Source organism: Neovison vison, chromosome 2 (assembly GCF_020171115.1).
Source record: "Neovison vison isolate M4711 chromosome 2, ASM_NN_V1, whole genome shotgun sequence".
Classification (NCBI taxonomy): domain Eukaryota; kingdom Metazoa; phylum Chordata; class Mammalia; order Carnivora; family Mustelidae; genus Neogale; species Neogale vison.
The window spans coordinates 240,206,012-240,221,636 of NC_058092.1; the positions used below are offsets into that span (position 1 = coordinate 240,206,012).

Here is a 15,625-nt window from a genome sequence, read left to right on the forward strand (position 1 = left end):
GGCGCTCCGAGCTTGCTGTACTGTCAGACCAGTGAGCCGCGCTCCTTCAGCCTAGCTTTTAGAGCGATCGCTTTGCAGAAATTTGATGTGGAACTACATCTGTTAGGAAAGAGGGCGGGGTTGGGGCGTCTGGGTGGCTCAGTGGGTTAAGCCTCTGTCTCTGGCTCGGGTCATGATCTCAGGGTCCTGGGGTCCAGCCCCGCATCGGGCTCTCTGCTCAGCGGGGAGCCTGCTTCCTCCTCTCCCTCTGCCTGCCTCTCTGCCTGCGTGTGGTCTCTGTCTGTCAAATAAATAAACAAATCTTGAAAGAAGGAGGAGCTCGAGGTGTCGGGCTTACGGGCACTGTGTGTGGGACGCTTGCTCCATCCTGTTGGCTGCCACGGCGGTGGCGTCTGTGCCAAGAGGCCAGTAGGGACGCGGCGACAGCTCCGCCAGTGGCCGGGGCGGCAGGACCTCCCTTGCTTGTCCTGCCCACAGGCCTGGCCCGCGGGGCTACGTGGGGATGTGTCCCTGCGCCTGGCAGCAGCAAGCCCAGTGCAGCACGTGGGGCAAGCAGCCTCGGCGCTCGGGGTCCGGTGTGTTTCTGTGGCCCAGATACGGCAGCTCAAACCCCCTCGTCCATCTCACGAGACCTGCATCCTAGGTCGTCCCCAACTAGCCAGCATGGTTGATGGTTGCCACCTGAAATCCCACCGGGCACCACGAGATTGCAGACCGGCACAGGCTGGGGCCTCGTGACTCTAGGAGCCACGGTGGAAACCCCATGGTCTGTCACAGTCCTGCCCCAGCTGGGACGCAGCGCCTTCTGACGCCCTGGCACCAGCGATCTCAGGAGAGCGGCCAAGACTCTGGGAGGTGGAGCCCTGCCCGCCTGCCAGTGTCCCTGTGACCAGTTGCTCTCTGTCGGGAGCAGGTGGAGTGAACAAGGCCGGGCCCGGAAGCGAGGCGCGGGCCCCGAGACGCAGGCCTGTTCCACACGGACCCAGCACGGGTGCTGGTCCCACCAGAGACTCATCTCCTCCAGCCGTCTGCCCGAACGTGGCCTCCCTGCTCTGTGGACCTGGCATGGGATCCGCTCGGGCCCTGCTGTGCACGGTCCCTGGTGGCTATCTCGGTCACAGCTCCCACATGCACACTGTCACCAAGGGGAGACTGGGTGCGGGTCCACACCCAGCACGGGCCTGGCTGACGGCGGAGGGCAGGACCGAGATCTCCCTGGAAGAGTCCTCCCTGCTCTCCCGAGATCACCGGTGTCATGGCGTCAGAAGGTTCCGCGTCCCAGCTGGGGCACACCCGCCCCTCTTCCTTCACACCCTCTCCCCGGGACTGCGCAGGCGTCTGTTGCTGTGGCTGACCCGGCCCGGGGGCCGCCCAGAGGAGGAGCGCCTGGCGGGGATGGCCTGGGGCCTCAGCAAAGAGGCAGGCCCAGGCCTGCAACCTGGCCACTCCATTTCTACCCTGGGTTGGGAGACAGAGGGGGTCCCTCCTGGAATGGGGGTTCCTGGCCGCCACGGGCAGCACGTGCAAAGCACAGCAGGATGAGACCTTGCGAGGCACCTGGGGTGCGCGGCGAGGGCTCCGGACAGGTGCTCCGGACACGGGCTCGCTGGGGGTGACCCAGGTTGGGGCGCTCGTCCTGGCTGGCGTCCTGGGCCGGTCATGACAAGGGACAGGGACAGCCAGGACTCTGCCTTCAGCCCCTCGCCCTGTGGCCACTCAGGGGACACAGAGGCCTAGAGCAGGTCTGCGGGAGCCGGGGTCCCGGGGAGACTCCTAGGATGGGACCCCCAGGGCCTGGGCTGCCCTGTGGGCCACCTTGCTTAGGGCCTCCTTGACCTCCCGGTTCCGCAGACAGTAGATGATGGGGTTGAGCAGCGGCGTGAGCACCGTGTAGACCACGGACACCAGCTTGTTGAGGTCGAAGGCGTAGAGGGCGCGCGGCCGGGCGTAGATGAAGAGGGAGGCGGAGTAGAAGATGACCACCACGGCCAGGTGCGAGGCGCAGGTGGAGAAGGCCTTGCGCCGGCCGTCGGCGGACGGGATGCGCAGCACGGTGCCCAGGATGGCGGCGTACGAGAACACGGTGAGCAGCAGCGGCCCCAGCAGGATGAGCAGCGCCAGGAGGAAGTCCACCAGCTCGGCCGCCGACATGTCGGAGCACGCCAGGTTCAGCAGGGGGGACACGTCGCAGAAGAAGTGGTTCATGACGTTGGGGCCGCAGTAGCCCAGGCGTGAGATGAAGAAGACCTTCCCCAGGGAGATGGCGAAGCCGGAGAGCCAGGAGCCGGCGGCCAGCACGCGGCAGAGGCTGGGGCTCATGACCGTGGGGTAGTGCAGGGGCCGGCAGATGGCCACGTAGCGGTCGTAGGCCATGACGCCCAGCAGCGCGCACTCGGTGCAGGCCAGCGCCAGGAAGAAGTACAGCTGCGCCATGCAGCCCGCGAAGGAGATGCGGCGGAAGCGGGGCGCGGCCAGGCTGAGCAGCATCTTGGGCACGGTGACGGACACGTACCACACCTCCAGGAAGGACAGGTTGCTGAGGAAGACGTACATGGGCTTGTGCAGCGGGGGGCTGACGCGGATCACGGCCACGATGACGACGTTCTCCGTGACCGTCAGCGCGTAGGCCAGCGCGAACAGCAGCAGCAGGCACACGTGGACGCCCAGCGAGCCCGGGAAGCCCACGAGGACGAACTCTGTCACCTCGGAGTGGTTGTCCCCGGTGGACATGGTGCACGCCGCCTGCTGGCAGAGGCGGCGGGTCAGAGGTTGGCTGGCGGGCAGGGTGTGGGTGGAGGGGCCGTCTTACTCTGTGTCCCCCAGGACTGCTGAGGAGGACATCCATGGGCTCGTGTGGTGGGGGCCCTGACGCGGATCATGGGACGCCTGTTCCCCAGGAGAGGTCAGCAGCCCAGGCAGTTGGAGGGATGCAGGAGGCCACCCAGGGTCCCTTGGACACCCCGGCCAGGGGAGCTACGTACTTCCTGACACTCCCAGAAGCCGACGCCGCTGCACGGGCCTGGGGGTCCAGCCCTCCGCCGCTCACCCCTGGGGCAGCTCCTGCGTGGTTCTGCCCAGGCCACGCGGATGCAGCCACAGCCTGCAGGGAGGTTCTTGGGCCCAGACTTCCTGTGCCCCCACCCCAGGTTCCAGCCCTGGCTGCGGTGGCCGAGGGATCGAGAGGGCAGGCCTGTGGGCAGCTTCCTTGTGGCTCCAAGGAGCTGTTCTCACAGGACTGAAAGGGCCGGATCCTAAAAACAGAAGTAGCTTCTTCACCCCTGCCCTACCGTGGTGGGTCTCCCCCGTCCTGTGGACCAGTGGATTTGCTGGCTCCGAGGCTCCCCAAAGTGTGGCCAAGTCCTGTCCAGGGTCCCCCTGTACTGTGCCTCACATCAGCCTGTGCTCTCTGTTCCAGGAACGTTCCCGTAGGTCACAGGCTGTGCTGCCAGATCTCCAAAAACCCATTTAAAACCCAACGTGCTCGTGTGTGCTGTGGCTGGGGTCTGGGCTCTTACCTGCTTGCCAAGCGCCTTGGGACACAGCCCAGGGGACCCGCACACCGGACGCGAAGTAGCCGCTGGCTGAACAGGGGCTGATGCATGAGAGAAGGGGTTTGGAGAGCAGAAGCCCTAGACCCCTGCTCAGGCTCTGTTGGGCATCTCGCTGCTGTGAGCCCCCAGAGGGCACCCCCCACACCAGGCCTGTCCCCTGAGGCCTCCTCCTGAGCTTGGGACTGACTGGGGTGGGGCAGGTGGCCCTCCTTCCCGGACGGAGTGGATGCCCCAGGGCATGGCTACCCTGGCCCCTCGACCCCTGCCCCTTTTTGGAGAGGCCCTTGAGCCCAGAACCCGGCAGGGTGGCTGTCCCTATCCCTAGGCCCCAGTTCATGTCCCCTTCTCAGTTTCTGCCTCCTCCCAGAACCCCAGAACTCCCAGGATTCCTCCCAGCCTCTGCCCTTGAGTGGCCACGGACCCCCGTCCTCTCTCCCCCACGTGCTGCCCAGGACCTTCTTGACGCCTGCAGTTTCCCATGGTTTTCTTCCTGCAAAGATGGTGAGAGGCAGCAGAGCCCGGAGCTCCAGGGCACGGGCTCTGGGATGGGCAGCTCAGGTTCACCCTCCCCAGCCTCCTGCGCCTGGGACAGGACATCTGCCCTCTCTGCCTCTGACCCGTCAGCTGTCCCGTGGGGCGTGGCAGGACCTTTGCTGGGCTGTCCCGGTCTCCGCAGCCAGCAGGAGGGGTGGGACGCATGGGCTCTGAGGGCCGTGGGAAGCCTGCGCACCTGCTATGCTCACTCAGGGGCGCTTGGTGGCCCCAGAGGGTGCGGTGAGGAACCTTGGTGGGGTCGGCCTTTTGTAGTGGGGTCTGGGGTAAAACCACCCCTGGGTCCCTTTATCTCTCCTCCACGATGGCTTCTGGTGACCCCAGGACTCTCTTCTCAGATCTGCCACTGATCAGAGTTGGAACAATGTCTGCCCTTGTCCAGGGCAAAGACAGAACAAAAGTGTCACCTTGGCTGCAGGGGTGTGAGAACTGTTTCCTCAGGAGCCGAGTCCCACAGACACGAGGAGACAAACGGCAAGTCCCCAGGCTTCGCTGTGATGCTCCAAAGCCTGTGCCCCCCAGATGTTACCTGGGAGAAGTCCCCCGTTCCCTCCCCCAAACTCAGATGCACTCGGGGCACCCAGGCGTCCGAGTCAAAGCCACAGCAACCTCCACACCCAGACCCACAGCCCCTAATGCAGTGGCCCACACAGACACCAGGTTCCTGCCAGGCAGACAGACACCTGCGAGCCTGAGTGCCCCCAGCAGACCCCGACCTGGCACAGACATGGGCACCGAGGCCTCGGACAGACACAGGTGCCACCCCACGCTGCCCTGCCCAGCAGACAGATGCCTCCCGCCTGAGGCTCAGGACCACACCCTCTGCCCCAGACGCCCTGCCCTTCACAGAGGTGTTCAGACAAGCTTGCTGCCCTCCCCATGGGTGGGCACACACAGGAACAGAGGCTCCCACAGGCAGAGACGCCAGTTTTAGGGGCAGATCTGCCTTGGAGCCCGAGCCCAGCCCCACCCTCTGCTCTCAGCCCCCAAGCCTGACGCCTCTCCTAGGGAGGACAAGGGCTCAGAGCTCTTCTCTGGCTTTCCTGAGGCCGCAGTGCTGCTCTGGGCAGGGACTTAGCCAATGCAGGTCACTAGCTGGTCCTGAGTGCCTAGAGAGGCTCAGCACGACAGTGGGTGGGGGCTGACCACGGGCCCCCGACCTCTCCCTCCCAGGGCTGCCACACACCCTGGGACCATCTCGGTTCTGGGCAGAGCTTGGAAGATACAAAATGGGATAACACCGGCTGCAAAGACCCCTCCTCCCCAGTCAGGAGCCCTCCAGGCCGAGACGGCAGTGGTGGTCGGACAAGCAGGGGCTCCTGACTGGGACCATTTCACAGGAGCCGGAGTCAGGTTTGGGGGAAAGTACCGGGGACTGGCCGGTCCGCGGCTGCGGGGAACATCCCCTCGGCATGGGGAGAACCCCCGCAGCCCCGGAGCCCGCACCACCCACCAGCAGGTCGCCCTGTGTTTCTAAAGGGTAGCTAGGTGGCAAATGGGAAGCTCACCTCAGCTGTCGCTCCCTCCGCACTGGAGAAGAGCTCCGGGGAGCCAGCGCCAGAGGCTGAGCTGGGCTGGGCAGAGGGAGCAAGTCTCCTCCCCCTCCGGCCCCTGCCCCCCTCCCCCGCCCTCGCACCGCCCCCCCCCCCCCCCCCCCCGCAGTCCCAGGGGTGGTGCATCAGCAGCTCCTCCTGGGAAGCTCCTCAGGCCTCTGGTCAGGGACCCTCCTCCCCTGGGACCATCCATGTCAGCCAGAATGGCCAGGATGGGCAGCCATGTGCAGCCCGGACCCCTCCCTGGCTGTCCGCACAGACAGAGGGCAGTGTGGTCTGGGGGTGGGGGTGGGATGTGAGCACGGCGGTCCCCCTTACCCCCCAGCAGGTGCTTGGTGCAGCAGAGCCCTAGCCAGAACCCTCTGCCCCTACCCCTGAGCGGGGCTGCGGGTGAGGAGCTGGTGGGACGGAGGCTCCAGTCCTGTCTCGTGGCACTTCCCTCCCTGACCTCCAGCTGGACACTGTGAGGGCCCAGGGGGTGGACGGGCAAACCCCTTCCTCGGCTGTGAAGGGGCCCAAGCAGCAGCTCCCTCTGTCCTGTGGGAGGTGGGAGGAGGGTGTCCAGGACCCCACACCGGCCTGCAGTCCTTCCCTGCCACATGGGGTCCCGTGTCTGCTGTGCTCAGCCACAGGGGACAGCTGACCAGCCCCTCAGAGGTGGGGTCCTGGCCTCAGGGGAACTCCGATCTCTGGGGCTTCCCCATCTCGCGGCTCAGGGTGGACAGGTTGGCCGTGTGTTCCTGGGTCCCAGAGTCACTTTTCAGAAGCCACATGTATTCATTCACCCTTCAGCTCAGGCGGGCCGGACTCTGGGGCCCCCAATAGTCAAGCTCCTGTGTGTGGAGCTCTGGTGCTGGAGGGACGGACGCGGGGTGGTGAGGTGCACTGCGGCCGGCAGGGACCGGGACGAAATCCGGGCTGCGGTTCCCAGCTGGCACAGGGTCCTGGAGATAGCCTGGAGGAGAGCATGGGCGGAGGGAAGGGCCACTGCACGGGTTGGGGGGGACGCGGGCTCCACGTGTAGAGGCAGTGGGGGGAAGGGGCATGCTGGGACGGGCCTGGTCTCAGAGAGCTGGGGAGGGGTCGGCCGCTGAGCTCTGGGGGGGTGCTCGATCTGGGGTGCCCCTGAGACGTGCGGGCTTCTGGGCAGAGCTGGGCTGCTGGGGAGAACAAACTGGCGGGTCCAGATGGGCTGCACTGGGGCCCCGTCCCGTCTGAGCTAGTGAGCCCTGTGGCGGGGGGGGGGGGGGGCGGGATGTCGCTGGATTTGCTGCAGGGTGTGGGATTGGTGGTTTTGGAGGAGAGGGCGTCCAGAGTAAGTGTTCTGGGTTGCAGATTTAGCGATGAGGGAGGTTAGGGGCTGGCGTGGACACATGCATCTGGACCCCAGAGCCTCCCTGGAGGTGGGCGTTTGGGGTCCCCCAGGGTGCGAGGCTGAGAGTCGGACCAAGGACTGGGGCCTCTCGCAGCTGAGGTGTGGGGTGAGGAAGGAGCTGGGAGCAGGGTGGGCGGGCTGCGGACACAAGTCAAGCAGGCCAGGCTCTTCACTGCTGTCCGGGGGAGGGGCTTGGAGCCGGAGCTGGGCTGCACGGGCTGCCCTCTGGGGGCCGTGACCATGGCCCGAGCGAGTGACCAAGGGAGGACACTCAGCTAGGCTGCTGGTCCGTGTACCCACAGTCTCAGGCCTTCCCATCCCTTCCCGCTGGGCCCTGGGTCTGGGGAGCCGCTGCGGCTGCAGGGCAGGGCTGACCACGCTCTGAGCCTCACTGCTCTGGGCTGCACGTGGGCCAACCAGGCTGCTTTGCAGAGAGGTGCCTGGGGCCTTCCAGGAGAAGAAGCTCTCTTACTCATGTGAATGCCCCAACCCCTGCCCTGGTCTAAATCTGCCCCCACCTCCTCGCCGCCCCCACACTCTCCGAGGAGCGCTGCCCCACAGCCCCCCTGCAGTAGTGAGATCGGGGACTCTCTGCAGTGAGGTCGGGGACTCTGCTGTGTTCAGGTGGGGAGTGTCTTGCGCTGCTGGACCTCTTGCTGGTTTGCTGACTTGGTGGCCGGTTGGAGGTTTTCTTCCTGGGAACCCCAGCACTGGCGGGCAGCACACCCCACACTTCCCCAGCTTCCTGCTTCCCAGGGTCCTGACTCCCTGCATCATCTCAGCCCCTTTCCACAGACACCCCTGGCTTCCTGTGGCCCAGAACTTCACCTCTGGATCCAGGCTGTGGAGGGGAAGGTCCTGCCCATTTCTCACCTCACTCACACCAGCCCTGGTCCCACCTCAGCGGGGGCCCACACCCCGGCCTGCCACCCCTCCCAATCGCCGGGGCCAGTGTTCACCCCTACAGAGTCCCCAGTCTGTCCCTGCAGCGTGACCTCAGCAGCCCGCCCGCCCCCAGTCCTCTGCCCCCTCCCCCCAGGCAGGCTTCCCAAACCCTGTAGCCCTCAGCCCCTTCTCAGAACACAAGCCAGGGGCAGGGACTCTGACTTCCTGCTTCCCCCACAGTGACCTTATCTTTATCCACACGCATCCTGGGGGCTTTCCGGCTCCAGGCTGTGCTGAGTTCTGGACCCCGCCTGACCTTTGCTGCTGGGTCTCCACCTTCTTTCTTTCCACCTTTCCTAACAGCAGCAAGGACACAGGCCCCAGCCTCCTGTCTTAGAAACCAAAGGGGAGGAAGGCCCAGCCCTGCAGCTCCCCCACCCCTCTACCCCCCGGAAGCGGCACCTGCGTGTCCTCACCCTACTTCTTGCCCACCCTAGTGCCCCTGTGAGCTGGGCAGGAGGACTCCCCACCTGCCACTGGCCTTGGAGAAGTAGAGAGCCCACTCCTGACCGTGCCCTCTGCTTCGGTCCACACTGGCTGGCTGGTGGGTGTCCCCTGCAACCGTGTTACTGCTACTCCAGCAGGGGCGGCGGGGTCCTGCCCTAGCGGACTGGGCTGGTGCTCCCGCCCCTGCGGGGTTCCAGGTAAATTTTAGGGTCACTTGTCAGGGTCAGCCTCCCTCCTTCAGTAGTTAATTTGGGGAAATTTTATGTCTTTGCAAGACTGAGCCTTCTGACCTATAAACTGGGCATATTTTTCTTCCTCGAACTTTGCTGTGATGTTTGTTTTCCATGTAAAGGGTTCCACGTCTTTCATTAGATATTGAAGTATTAATATTTAATATAATATTAAATTAGATATTTAATATTTTTGTTGCTTTTTAAACTGGAGCTTTAAAAAAAGAATCCTTTTTCTGCTTGTTGCTTTTTGTTTATTAACTGTGCCCTGTGAGCTTGCCAAACTGCCATGAATTCTGCTCACTTATCTGCGGGTTCTTCTGATTCCTTTCATTCCCGGTGGCATCGTCTGTGGGCCATTAGGGCTTTGCCCTCATTTCTAGTCCTAACGACTTTCTTCTCATAACCCACTGCACTGGTGAAGGCCCCCAAGGCAGGGCAGAGCCTCTGGAAGTGGGGAGGGCAGTCCTGTGCTGTCTCTGGTCCCCGACCTGGTTTTGGGGAGCAGGAGATGTGCTGTGGGTTGTGGTTTGATGCTTGTTAACAGATTAAGGGACTTCTCTGCTACTTTTAGTTTGCAAAGTATTTAGTAAACGCAATACATTTTTTAATATAAAAAATTTTGCCTCTCTTAAGCGGATAATACACATTTTCTCCCTCAGTATTTCAGGGTGGCAAATTATAATGGTGGATTCTCTTTCTTTCTTTCTTTTTTGGTTTTATTTATTTATTTATTTGCCAGAGAGAGACTCCGCGAGAGCGGGAGAGGGAGAAGCAGGCTTTCCGCAGAGCAGGGGGCCCGATGCGGGGCTCGATCCCAGGACCCCGGGACCATGACCTGAGCAGAAGCAGCCGCTCAACGACTGAGCCCCCCCCCGCCCCCCCGGCGCCCCGGTGGTGGCGTTTGGAACGGCCAGCTCCGCAGTCCTGGGGCGAAGTCAGCACCATTACTGCGCTTCCCACACGCTGCGATTCTGTGGGCTCTGGGCACGGGGTTTTCTTGGGGAGGGACGCTCTGTCCTTAAAGCCAGCACCGCCGAGCCGTCCGCGGTGCGCACCAAGAGCGCACACCTGCGCGGTCGGGCTGGTGTCACGCGCGCCCGTGAGCCCCAGCGAGCGGAACGCGCGTCTCCATCCCCGGAGTTTCCTCCGCTCCAGGCGGCCGCCACCTGCCACTGCCTGTTAGTTGGCGTTTCCTGAAATGTGTGCGGGGAGAGTGTGGGCGGCACCGAAGCCCCGAGTCCGAGAGCCACGTCGCGAAGCTGGTCCTTCCGAGCTCCGACCGCACGGCGCGCCGCCCGCCCTAGGTCCTTGCGGCCAGAAGGGGACGTACGCGTCCAGCGAAGGACTAGCCCGGAGCCTGTCCCGGTGCGCGTGGGGAGGCCCCGACGGTGCACGCGGGAAGTCCGCGCGCGGGTCACGCCCCGAGCTGTCGCGGATCCCGCGGGCCGCGCTCTCGGTTGTGCGTCCGTCCAGGCGGGGGCCCTGCAGTCACGCCCACCCCCGAGCGGCCGCTTCCAGGCACCCCCGCCCCCTTGGCGAGCCCACTGACCTGTTCTCCGTCCCGGTGGATTGAGAAGAGCCTATCCGTGGGCCGCGGTGCGTGTCCGTGGATCGCTTTTCCACCCCGCGTCACCCCCGAGGTCCGGTCCTCCAGGCGGCTCTGTGTGGACCAGTGACTCCTTCCTCGCTGCTGGGGACGGTCCCGCGCGGACCACAGCGCGCCGGTGGGCCGGGATGCGCTCGGAATCCCAGCGCCCGGCCGCCGCGAGCCGTCTCCGTGGGGAAGCGACGCGCGCTCCGGGGTCAGGGCCCCGCAGCGCAGCCACCGAGGCGCGCGGCAGCTGGAGCGCCAGGGTCGGAAAGGCCGCGTGGGGCCGTGGCTGTGGTGCCTACATGCCACCAGCGACGAGTCTGGGACTTCGTTTCGCGGCGTCTCAGTCATTTTTTAAAAAGCCTCCCTGGGTTCTTCGGGGTGTCCCACCGCGTTTCTCGTTCACACTCACACGGCCAACGCGGGGACAACGGCCGCGTCCTGACGTGGCGCAGCTGTGCGTCTCTGCGGCGAGATGACTCTGCCCATTTTCGAGTTGAGTACTTTTTCATGTGGAGTTTTTGGGAGTTTTTTTTTTTTTTAATACTTTGAATGCAAGTCTAGGGTTGAATATGGGATTTGCAAATATTTCCCCCCAGTGTATATTTTCACAATTCTTTCACAGAGCCAAGATTTTAAATTTTTACAAAGTCCAATTTAATTTTTTGTACAATTTTGCTTTTGGTGTCAAATTAAGAATGCTTTGCCTCATCGTAAGTCCCAAAGATTTAATCCATTCTTTCTAGAAGTTTTGTAGTTCTACATTTGACATTTAGGCCCATGACTCTTCTTGAATTAGCACTTGTACAGATACAAGGGTTACGTTGAGTTCATTTCTTTGTAGAAATTTTAAATTGTATTGCATTTTTTCTTGAGATTCCCCCTGCTCATTGTTGGTGTGTAGAAATGCCCCTGGTTTTTGTATTTGATCTCCTGCCCTCTGAGCCTACTGAACCCACTTACTACTACGACGAGTTTTATTTTTGTAGACTTGGGAATTTCTACATAATTATGCCATCTGTAAATAGAGATATTTTTATTTCTTCCTTTCCAACTTGTATGCCTCCAGTTTCTTCTCTTGCCCTGTTGCTCTGGCTGGAACTTCCCGGGCTGTGCTGAGAGAGAAAGGGCGTCACCACGTGGAGTTCCTGATCCTAAGGAAGGACGTTCAGTCTCTCAGGGTTAAGGGTGATTTAATTGCTGAGAATTTTTGGTAGATGCTCTTTATTTGAGAAAATTCCCCTCTGTTCCTAGTTACCTGAGAGTTTTTTGTCTATCCTGAGTGGGTGTGAATCTTGTCCGAAGCACCTTCCCCACACTCGATATGATCATGAGATTTGTCCTCTTCGCCTGTTGCTGCGATTGATTTTCGATATTGAATCAGTCTTGCGTGCCGGAATAACTCCACTTAGAGTGAATTATTCTTTCTATATACTGGGTTACGTTTGGTGGAGTTTTATTGAGGATTTTGCATCTAAATTCATTAGAAATATAGGTCTGTGGTTTTCATTTTCAGTGCTGTCTTTGGTTGCACTTCCAGGTTGGGTTATAAAACGAGTCGGAAAGGGTTCCATCTTGTTTTTAGAAGAGATTGTGTGGAGTTGGTGTATTCGTTTTTAAACGTTTGGTAAAATTCTCTGGTGGAACCATGTAGGCCTAGAGATTTCTTCCTTAGGAATTTTTAGACTTTATTTTTAAGAACAATTTTAGATTTGCACAAAAACAGAGAAGCTAGCACGGACACCCCATTTACATTATATACCTCTTACATTAGTGTGTTATATTTGCTACAGTTAATGAACCGACATCGACACGTTATTATAAACAAAAGTGCGCAGTTTGTTCAGATTTCCTTCGCTTTTACCTAGTGTCCTTTTCCTCTCTTAGGTCCCGTCTAGGGTTACCCGTGGTAGCAGTTGTCTCCTGAGGCTCCTCTTGGCTGTGATGGTTTCTCATACGTTCTTGGTTTTGGTGACCTTGACAGTTTTGAAGAGTACTGCTCAGGTATGTTGTAAGATGCCTTTTACTGGAATTTCTCTGATCTTCTCCCCATTAGATCGTGGTTATAGGTGTTTTTGGAGGCAGATCGCAAAGGTGAAGTGCCATTTTTGTCCCACATGACCCAGAGTGCACATATTAAAATGGTGCATGGCTGTTGACGTTGACTTTTTTCACATGGCTGAATTGTGTGGTCAGGTTTTTTCCATTGAAGAACTGTTCCTTTTCTCCCCTTCTGTATTTCACTCTTTGGAGGAGGACGTTAGACAGGCCCACATTTAAGAGTGGGAAGTTAGGTGCTCCTTCCTTGAAAGCAGAGTATCTACACAAATTGAAATTCTTCTGCGTGGGGACGGTGTCTCTTCTCCCCCTTTACGTATTCCGTCGTTTTTTTAATGTCAGTATGACTCATGGGTGTGTATTTTACCCTTTGGGTCATAATCCGGTATTGACTGACTGGTCATTGCTCCAACTGTCCCAGCTTTGGTCTTTGGGAAGTCTTCAGTCAGCCTCTGTGCACGTTTGCTGTACCTCATCACCACTGTTTCAATTTTCTGTTATTTGTTTTTTTAAAAGATTTTATTTATCTGAGAGAGAGAGATCACAAGTAGGCAGAGGCAGGCAGAGAGAGAGGAAGAGAAGCAGGCTCCCTGCTGAGCAGAGAGCCCAATGCGGGGCTCAGTCCCAGAACCCTGAGATCATGACCTGAGCTGAAGGCAGCGGCTTAACCCACTGAACCACCCAGGCTTGCCTGTTATTGTTTTTTTTTTTTTTTTTTTTTTTTGATCACTTCTTTATTTTCTGACATTAGAAGATGCTCTGGGCCACCTTACTTTTTCCTGCTCCAGTCTTAGAACCAGCTGCTTCTCCCAGGTGTCCTGTTTCCTTTTACTGAGGATGATGTTAGATGCCAAGTTCTGGGCACTTGGGTATGCTCATTGCTACGGGGACACCCCTGCTTCCAGGCTCTCTCAGTTGGCAGAACAAAGAAAAACATGTGTGTATGTACAAACGTGTGCGCATCTGTACAGAAATGCACACACACCTTTACAGTATTTCTGTACGGAGACGTCTGTACCCATATCAAGTTGAGCACAAGGTCTTAACGACATCTCCACCTCTAATTCGCCGCTGCCTTCGGCTCAGGTCATGATCTCAGGGTCCTGGGATCGAGTCCCACATCGGGCTCTCTGCTCGGCAGGGAGCCTGCTTCCTCCTCTCTCTCTCTGCCTGCCTCTCTGCCTACTTGTGATCTCTCTCTGTCAAATAAATAAATTAAAAAAAAAAAATCTTTAACCACCGTGTGGTCCTTCCAGCCTCCTGCCCTTGCTGGTATGTAAATGTCAATTCCAGTACTGAGAGCTCTGGATTCAGAAGCATTTTAATGACAAAAACTTAGTTTCTTCATAGTTTCTGTTACCTGTTTCATCTGGCTGAGTTTTAGTAGTTTGTGGTTTTCAGGGAATGGTCCATCTCTTCGAAGTTGTTGAAGTTATGAACTTAAAGTTGCCCACAGTATTTCCCTCTTGCCCTTCTAATGCCTGTTGGGTCTGTTGGTCCATCACTTTTCCCATTCTTGGTATTGATTTGGGTCACTTTTGATTCTTGTTAATCTTGCTAGAGGTTTATTAATTTTATTTTATTCTTCAAAAACCAGCTTTTTGTTTCGTTAATTTTTTATTTTTTTACTTTTATTTTTTATTGTGTTATGTTAGTCACCATGAAATCATTAGTTTTTGATGCAGTATTCCAAAAAATTTTTCCTGTTTTTAATTTCATTGATTTCTGCTTTTGTCTTTATTATTTCTTTCCTTACGCATACTTTGGTTTTATTTGGCTTTTTTCTCCATAGATTTTTGAGGTAGCACTTTATCGTACGGATGGAGATCTTCCCTTTCACTTGAATGGAAACACTGTAAACATCCCTCAGCATTACTTGAGCTGCGGCTCACAATGTTGATATACCGTTTTCGTTTTCATTTGCTTCTTTGTATTTTAAAAATATCCCTTGAGACTTCATCATTGACCCATGGTTTATTTAGAAGTATGTTTTATTTTCAAGTGTTTGCAGATTTTTCTGTTGTCTTTCTGTGTTATTGAGTTCTCATTTGAATCTATTATGGTCAGAAAATATATTCTGTATGATTTAAATTCTAAGGTTTGTTTTATGACCCAAGATACAGCTTTCAGTGAATGTCCCATGTGTGTGAAACAAGTGTGTGTTCTTTCGTGTGGGGGTGGTTCCGCAGATGTGCAGTAGATCAATTGGTTGGTGGGTTCCGGTCTTCCACATCTCGCTGATCTTATCTCCAGTAGTTTGTCAGTTGCTGTGAGTGACATCTTGAAGTCTCCAACTAGAATTGCGGACTTGTCTATTTCTTTTTTCAGCTTTATCCATTTTTCTTCGTATATTTTGAAGTTCTGTAGTTTGGCACATACACATTTAGGATTGTCCTATCTTTTTGGTGGATTCACCCTTTTTATTATTACATAAGTTCTCCATTCTTCCTATAATTTTCTTTTATCTGAAATTTTTCTCTGATATCAATACAGCTACTCCTGCCTTTTTGGATTAATGTTCACATAAAATATTTTTTCTTAAAAAAGCACATATTTGGATCATTTTAAAAAATTTACTTGGCCAACATCTGTCTTCTGTGTATTTAGAACATTTGCATTTAAATTATTACTAATGTCTTAGGGCTCATATCTGTCATTTACTTTTTATTTCCTCTTTGTTCCCCTATTTCTCAGGTGCCTGTTCCTTTCCCTTCTCTCCCTATGACTCATATGAACATTTTTCAGATTTCTATTTTGATATATTTATAATATTTTTGAGTTTTGTGTAATTTTCTCATTGGTTAACTTACATGTAATTTACATATGATATTCTACATAACTTATAACAGCCTCTGGTGTTACCATTTTTTTTAAGGATTTTATTTATTTATTTGACAGACAGAGAGAGATCACAAGTACGTAGAGAGGCAGGCAGAGAGAGAGGGGGAAGCAAGTTCCCCGCTGAGCAGAGAGCCCAACGTAGGACTCGATCCTAGGACCCTGGGATCATGACCTGAGCTGAAGGCAGAGGCTTTAACCCACTGAGCCACCCAGGCGTCCCTGGTGTTACCATTTTAACACTTCAAGTGAAATATTGAAACCTTACTTACATTCAGGGTTTTTTTTTCTTTTTTTCCCCCTCCTGCTTTAAACAGAACTGTTTGGGTATTTCCTCCATTTTCACTGACTCTACTTCAGGTAGCGTTATAACATAAAATGTGATTAAAGAAACTCGCAAAGTGAACGGTAGTATATTATGGTCACTTCTACTTTTACCCATTTTGTTGTTCTTTCCTTTCTGAAAGTCCCATCTTTTTGTA

General features: G+C 56.5%; 1 protein-coding gene across 1 annotated transcript; it reads right to left on the bottom strand.

The window, feature by feature from the left end:
* Nucleotides 1-1,773: 1,773 nt before the first annotated feature.
* Nucleotides 1,774-2,730, bottom strand: LOC122899310 (olfactory receptor 6B1-like). The gene has a single exon (XM_044236857.1). It carries the CDS (start codon nucleotides 2,728-2,730, stop codon nucleotides 1,774-1,776), a length of 957 nt encoding a protein of 318 aa, XP_044092792.1.
* Between the last annotated feature and the right edge of the window lie 12,895 nt (nucleotides 2,731-15,625).